This window comes from Phodopus roborovskii, unplaced genomic scaffold (genome assembly GCF_943737965.1).
Source record: "Phodopus roborovskii unplaced genomic scaffold, PHOROB, whole genome shotgun sequence".
NCBI classification, from domain to species: Eukaryota; Metazoa; Chordata; class Mammalia; order Rodentia; family Cricetidae; genus Phodopus; species Phodopus roborovskii.
In genome coordinates, this window is record NW_026126599.1 from 11,612,108 (window position 1) to 11,618,883 (window position 6,776).

General features: G+C 46.5%; 1 protein-coding gene across 1 annotated transcript in view; it reads right to left on the minus strand.

Annotated features, from left to right (window-relative positions):
• Nucleotides 1-6,559, minus strand: part of Gtf3a (general transcription factor IIIA) — a 24,106-nt gene extending 17,547 nt beyond the window's left edge. Inside the window, exon 1 of the mRNA XM_051205106.1 lies at nt 6,459-6,559. Coding sequence (XP_051061063.1) covers nt 6,459-6,559 — 101 coding nt within the window. The remainder of the gene's footprint in view (nt 1-6,458) is intronic.
• Nucleotides 6,560-6,776: the final 217 nt, after the last annotated feature.

The window sequence follows — 6,776 nt, forward strand, 5'->3', positions numbered from 1 at the left end:
CTGCCTCTGCCTCCCGAGTGCTGGGATTAAAGGTGTGTGCCACCTGGCAATAGGCAAGGGTTTTGCGTTTGATAATTTCCCCTGACAGCCAGCAAAAACGTGCCTGGCTGATATGAGCAGACATCTTTGGGGAGTTCTTGGGCTATTTCTGCCTGGTGTCTTGGTTTGCATTGGAGGCAGGACCGTCCATCTCTCTTCCCTTCTACTAACATCATTTTGATCCAGTTTCTCATGGTTGTATCTGACCTCAGCCACAGTTAGCATCTGTACCCATCATCTCCGATCTTTCTCTCCACTTCTGCTCAGGGATCCTTCTCAAATTCCAGCAGTTTGAGGAACGACCCACTATTGTTGGAACTCAAGGGTGGTTCCTTTCTGGGATGTTTGCAAGTCTCATGGACCTTGTGCAAGTTTCTCCAGGCCTCTTTTCTTACACTCCCATGATGTCCAAGGGTTCTCAGTTGAGCTGCCTTCCTTAGCCACACTTAACCTCTCTGGCTGCCATATAGATCCTACCACATGCAATGGACCACCCTCTTGTATTCAAAGATTCCACATTCATGAACTCAACAAACCCCAGACTGAAAACTAACAGGCATTTGTCCTTGTGGTGGTTCCTACACAATCCAGTATAGAAACGGTTTGCATAGCATAGGCATTGTACTAAGCATCGCAAGATATAAATATATATTACCTTCACAGTTCAGTCTACTCAGAGGTCTTGGGGCCAGGGACCACTGTACTATGCCTTGGTTTACATCACTGTATCCTTTCTCCTCCATCTTCCAAAATTTGCAAATGCTCACCCACCTATCAGGTGGCTGCTTAGGAGTCAACTCCTCCAAAGATCTTACTAGACCTCCTCCAGCTAGACCTTGGTCCTGTTGGTGGGGTGGGGACAGACAGAGGGAATGTCAGATAAAGACAACTAGACCTACATGATTCATGTATCCCTCCATGGGATGTGTAGGGTGCCACAGGCATTGCCAGGATTCCCTTGGGAGCAAAGAGGTAGTAAGTAGAGTAGTGGACGGGCAGCGTGGACTCCTGGCCTAGGTTGCCAAAAGTCTGGTGACCTCCAGATCCCACCAGGCAGGGTTTTAAGCTTGAAGCAAGTTTTCTTTCTCTTGGAACTTGATCTTATACCAAAGTCAAAGGTTAAGGGATCCCTAGTCTCTATGCCCATCTGACCAATACTACAAGATGAAAGCAGGAGGTGTAGGAGAGCCTTGGGACTGATTCTGTCTTACTGGTGCCAGTAAGTTCAAAGTGGAGGGTTATGTGGAGAGAAGGAAAGAGGGAGTGTCTTTGTATTCCTCCAGATGCCTGGGCCCGGTTGGAGACATGCAAGCTGTATCCTGGAAGACCCTGGCTCTCATTTGTGTAATGACTCCTACTCACTGAAAAATCTCCAATGCTCATCTGACCATGGGCCGCCTGCTCTCCCAAAGGGGAAAGTAATCACAAAGAGCCAGAATGCCCTTGTGTAGCTGCAGCTGGGATGGAAAGCTCCATTTGGATTTTTTTTTCTCTCTCTAGTTCCTCAGACCTTGTGCACACAGGTTCAAGGAGCCAGCTGTCTAGCAAGCAGAGAAGGCAAGTCCTGCAGAGGTAAGGTTCTTCCTTGATCATCTTACCCTCACATCTCTCCGTACAAAACAAAAATATGGCCCCTGCATTGTCCTGGGGGTGTATGACCTCTTCCCAGGGTGCCTCAAGTATTGAGCTGCCACCCCAATTGTACATGTCGCTGTTGTGTGTTCAGCCACTTTCTGTTGTTCAGGGAGTGGGATCCTACCATCACTAGGTGAACAGGCCACAGGCAGTCTAACATTTGTATGCACACGTATGTGCATATGTAGTGTCCCTAAGGATCTAACTGCTTTTTAAATGGACTTTAAATTTGTTTCTCTGTATCTCAAATACATACCCCTTCTCTGAGGAAAGACATGGTCAACATGACAATCAGATGACCTGGAATTGGGATCTCAACCTCTGTTACTTCTAGGTAATCTATTCATCTTGTCTGTCCTTCAGCTTCTTCAAAAGAAGAAGAAGAAGAAGAAGAAGAAGAAGAAGAAGAAGAAGAAGAAGAAGAAGAAGAAGAAAAGAAAAAAAAGAATCTCCAAATAGAATTGTATGCATATCTTTAAACCCCAGGGAAATGAGAGAGGGAACCAAATGGGCTGTCCTTGTTGACAGGGCATCAGGGCATCATCCATCATCCATATCCTGTTGAATCCAGGATGGGAAAGAACCAAGGGCCTTCAGGGGCTCTGAGAACAGGGAGAAGGAATGGGTTTCGCTCAGCAAGGAAGGGAGGTGGAAATCACTCCTCCCAACATGGCCCAGAGCTCATGCTGTACTGACATTAACCAATGTTGCTTCTGAGGGGAGAGAATTAAAAAAAAAAAAAAAAAAAAAAAAAAAAAAAATTCTACAGTGCCATCTTGTGGTGAGAAATGGATACATGCGGTCCAATCATAATTCTTTATTGGATTTTATATGACATTAGCAGGTGTAAATAAATTGCATGCTATTACACCCTCAATTCCTCCCATATGGTCGGGCAGCATTTTAAAGTGGTCAGCAAATGTTGACAGCAATCTATACTTGTCCCACTAACACATTTACCACAAGTAATTAACTTAACTGCCTGATAAAAATGTCATTGGCATGTTGTAATGCTAGCTATTGTCTGAAAAGACTTTGACTGACAGTTTCTTGTGTTGGTTCTCTGGTTATCTTTATAGGCACATAATCAAATCCAAATTTGATCATTATTTTACGATTTGATTAAAGTAAACAGCCAAACTGTGTAATCAGGATTCAGGAAGATTTATTCTTTGCTTCAATGATGGGCTTTGAATTTTTATGTTATTAGAAGACAATAACCAATTAGTCTGATTGCTTTGTGATGTTGCCAAGTGCTGGGCAGCCACGCCCTCCATATGAATGTAATTCATCAGCAGGATTCCATGGGCTCTGAGATATCATTTTGTTCCTGTTACTGCTCCAGGAACAGCCCCTCATCACTGCATGCAAGCCCTTTCATTGCCTTGTAAACAGGAGCCACACAAGCTGAGTTTCGTGAACCATGGCAAGCATGCCTACCTGGCAGGGGTCGGATTGGCAGAGCAGCAGCTGTCTGGGCCTGGGTGACTGCAGCTCCACACAATCCTCTGAGCTGTTGTTATAAACAGCTTGAACAATGGAAAGTTCCTTGGGATTACTTCAGCGGTGACTATGAAGTAAAGTGTGTCTTTTACAAACAGACTTCATTCCTTGAATAGGTAAATAGCCTTCTGTGTAAGCTGGACACACATTCTCCTCTTGCATACTTGTGATAAGAGACACCTCAAAAAATGTGGCAATTGCATCTGGATAGTTGACTCAGCAGTAAAGAGTTTTGCTGCTATTGCCAAGGATGTTACTACTACTCCCAGTACCCACATGGTAGCCTATGAATACAGCTCCAGTTCCAGAGCGTCTGGTGCCCTCTTCTGGCCTCTGCAGGCACTGCACTCATATGATACGCAGACAAACTCAAGTAAATACCCATGCACATAATTTTCTTATTTGTCCAAACCCACCCAGCCCTGATCTTTGCCTCAGCCCTGGGCCCACAGGGACCTCTGAGCTCACTGACTTCCTGTAGAGGGTACTTAAGTGCCTATGTACCAGCTCCTGACTCCACTGGTCTCATCCTGGTTCCGCCCATGCCACGTAACAACCATGCCTCCCTAGCAAGAGGTTAAGTGCCACGCGAGCAGCAGGCCATTTGTGCGGAGCAGGTGACAGCACCCATTTGTTCAGTAAATGCTTGCTGTGAGTGAGACTGAACAAACACACAACGCTTTCTAGATGCTGTCTGTGTTCAAGGTCCTGGGTCAACCAGACATCTGGGAGTAAGAGATTGGGGGTGCAGCCTTCTGCTCCCCTGTGTGCTGTAGTCGAAGAATTGGTGTCTGAGTAAGACAGGCTCTGGGAAGTCCTCCTGGCTCCAAACGTTTAGCTGTTTTCACTAGATATTCAGCCTTAATCGCTGCTTCCTAGGTTCCTGATGTGACCGGCGGCCACACTTTCTCAGTGGAACAGGAAGCTAAGCCGGCATTTGCGCTGCCAATTCCAAATTACCCTCTGCAAACATGGTGCCCTTTACAGGGCAAACACCACCCAGTTCATGAATTGAGCGATCAAGAGAGAACTTTACCCACCATTAATGTTTTACAACCTTTCTCAAAAAGTGTCACCTTTGACCCACAAGGCTAAGGAGGGATTGGTGCGGAGTTCCGTGCGGGGGAAGAGGCTTTCAAGACGGGTTTCTCTGTAGCTTTGGAGCCTGTTTTGGAACTCACTGTATAGATCTGGCTGGCCTCGAACTTACTCTGCCTCCAGAGGACTGGGATTAAGAGCATGAGCCACCATAGCCGAGCTAGATAGACTCTTTCAAGCATGGGAGAAAAATCAACCCAGCTGTTAGCTGTGCTAACAGCCTGCCACTTGGCTTCACTGGGAATACTATGTGGCTAGTGTTCCAAGCGCTGCCCTGCCTGCATCAGAGCCCGGTGTCTGCAGTGGTAGCGAAAGGAAAACCCACCCTGCTTTAGACTCAGATATCGGTGGGATTGCAGATTGACCTGTCCAGAGTGAACTTCGAGGTCCTGAGGGTGCCCCTGTCCAGAGTGAACTTCCAGGTCCTGAGGGAGCCCCTGTCCAGAGTGAACTTCGAGGTTCTGAGGGTGCCCCAACTCCAACAGCAGTGTGCCAGCTGGCTCTCTGAAGGGCATGATGCTTCATGAGTGGTTTCAATGAAGCCAAGCTAGGGACAGTGAGACATCAGGGATGCAACTGAATTCCAGAGCCTGAGCTATCTCTGGGACACCAAGTCTCTCCTAAGCAGGGACAAGTGTCTCCTACATAAAGGACAGACAGCAATAAGTTTCAATTTTCTTGGTTTTGTTGTTGTTGTTGCTTTTCTGAGAGAGGTTTTGTGTGTGTGTGTGTGTGTGTGTGTGTGTGTGTGTAACAGCCCTAGCTGTCCTGGAACTAGCTCTGTAGACCAGGCTGGCCTGGAACTCACAGAGATCAGAGTACCTCTGCCTCCTGAGTGCTGGGATTAAAGGTGTGCTCCACCAATGCCCAGCTCAGTTTCAATTTTCTAGATGACTAATATCCAGTTATTTGCAACCTAAGAAGTTAGTAATTAATTACAACGAATTATTCGTGTACTGGGCAGAAGTAGAACTGACTGGAAGACTCAGGGTTAAGGTAGGTTCCTTCCCAGAGGCCTGTGACTGCCTCCGGACATCACAGACAGCATAGTTAGAATTCCTGTCACCTGGAGGGGCAAGCTTTGTCATTGGTGCTGATGACAGACATTACTGTTTGCTTTGTTTTGTTTTTTTTAAGTTTAACTTCCTGTTGTTCATGTGACCTTACTGTCTCCATAGTTAGGTGGACTTGCTCACTTGGTTCATGGTACTGTTTTTCAGAATCTGTCTGGACCATTTTGGTAGCTTCACCTTAGCATACAAATGCATGACTCACGTGGGCACCATCTATGCGTGCTCCTGTTTCTAAGTCACAAATGTGTGTGAGTGTGTGAGTGTGTGAGAGTATGAGTGTGTATATGTGAGTGTGAGTGTGAGTGTGTGAGCGTGTGTGCTAGAGGACAACTCTGTGGACTTGATTCTCTCCTTCCACTTTTATGTGAATTCCAGGGTTGAACTCAGATCACCATCACGTGTCTGGTGTCTTTACCTACCTCACTGGCCCCAATAATAAAAAAGATTTTATTTATGTATATGCATTTGTCTACCTGGGTGTATGGGCATGTGTGTATATGAATGTGTCTGCCTGAGTGTATGAGTGTGTGTGTGTGTGTGTTTATGTGTGTGTGCTGTGTGCTGAGTGTATGGGCATGTGTGTGCATGTGTGTCTGGCCATGTATGTGTCTGTGTTCGTGTGTGTGTGTGTGTGTGTGTGTGTGTATGTTTATGTGTGTGTGCTGAGTGTATGGGCATGTGTGTCTGGCCATGTGTGTGTCTGTGTAGGGGTGTGTGTGTGTGTGTATGTATGTCTGAATGTGTGGACATATGTGTATTTGTGTGTATCTGCCTGAGTATCTGGCCATATGTGTGTGTATGTGCAGGCACATAAGCCTGAGAGGTATTAGGTCCCTCAGAGCTGGAGTTCCAGTTTGTTAGGTGGGGACTGGAATCTGAAGTCTGCTTTTCATAATTTGACATCGGTCACTCTTGGTTGAGAGTCATATCTCTATTCAAATCCCCCCCTTTTATAATTTATAGTCTTGATAGTGATTATACTGAGTTGTTGGCATGGAAGATTCCCGGGGAGCCTTTCCAGCCAGTTAGCCAGCACTGGAGTGGCCCAGAGTGTGGCTGTGCCTGAAGATAAACTGAGGCTCTGTTCCTCATCCCAGTTCCCAGCTTAACCGTTTAAATGGCGGCATTGGGCTCAAGCTCTCCACCACCTTTGTCACGGTCACCACAGCGTGTTCAGCTGTGGGGATGAGCGGTGGCTGTGTGCAGTCCATGTGCGGCTGAGACGGGACAGGGCAGGTTCACACTTCAGCCAGTGCAGGAAGCTCAGCCCACCATAAAGAGAAAGGCAAGCAGCAGTTTGGGAATTAGGAAAAGCCTCTGGAGGCCATAAAAACCTGCCCCAGGTTACTTCTCCAGAAACAAGGTGTGGGCTTTAAACAGCCTTTTATTTTTCTCCCTGAAGAATCTTAACTCCAAACTTTAATTACA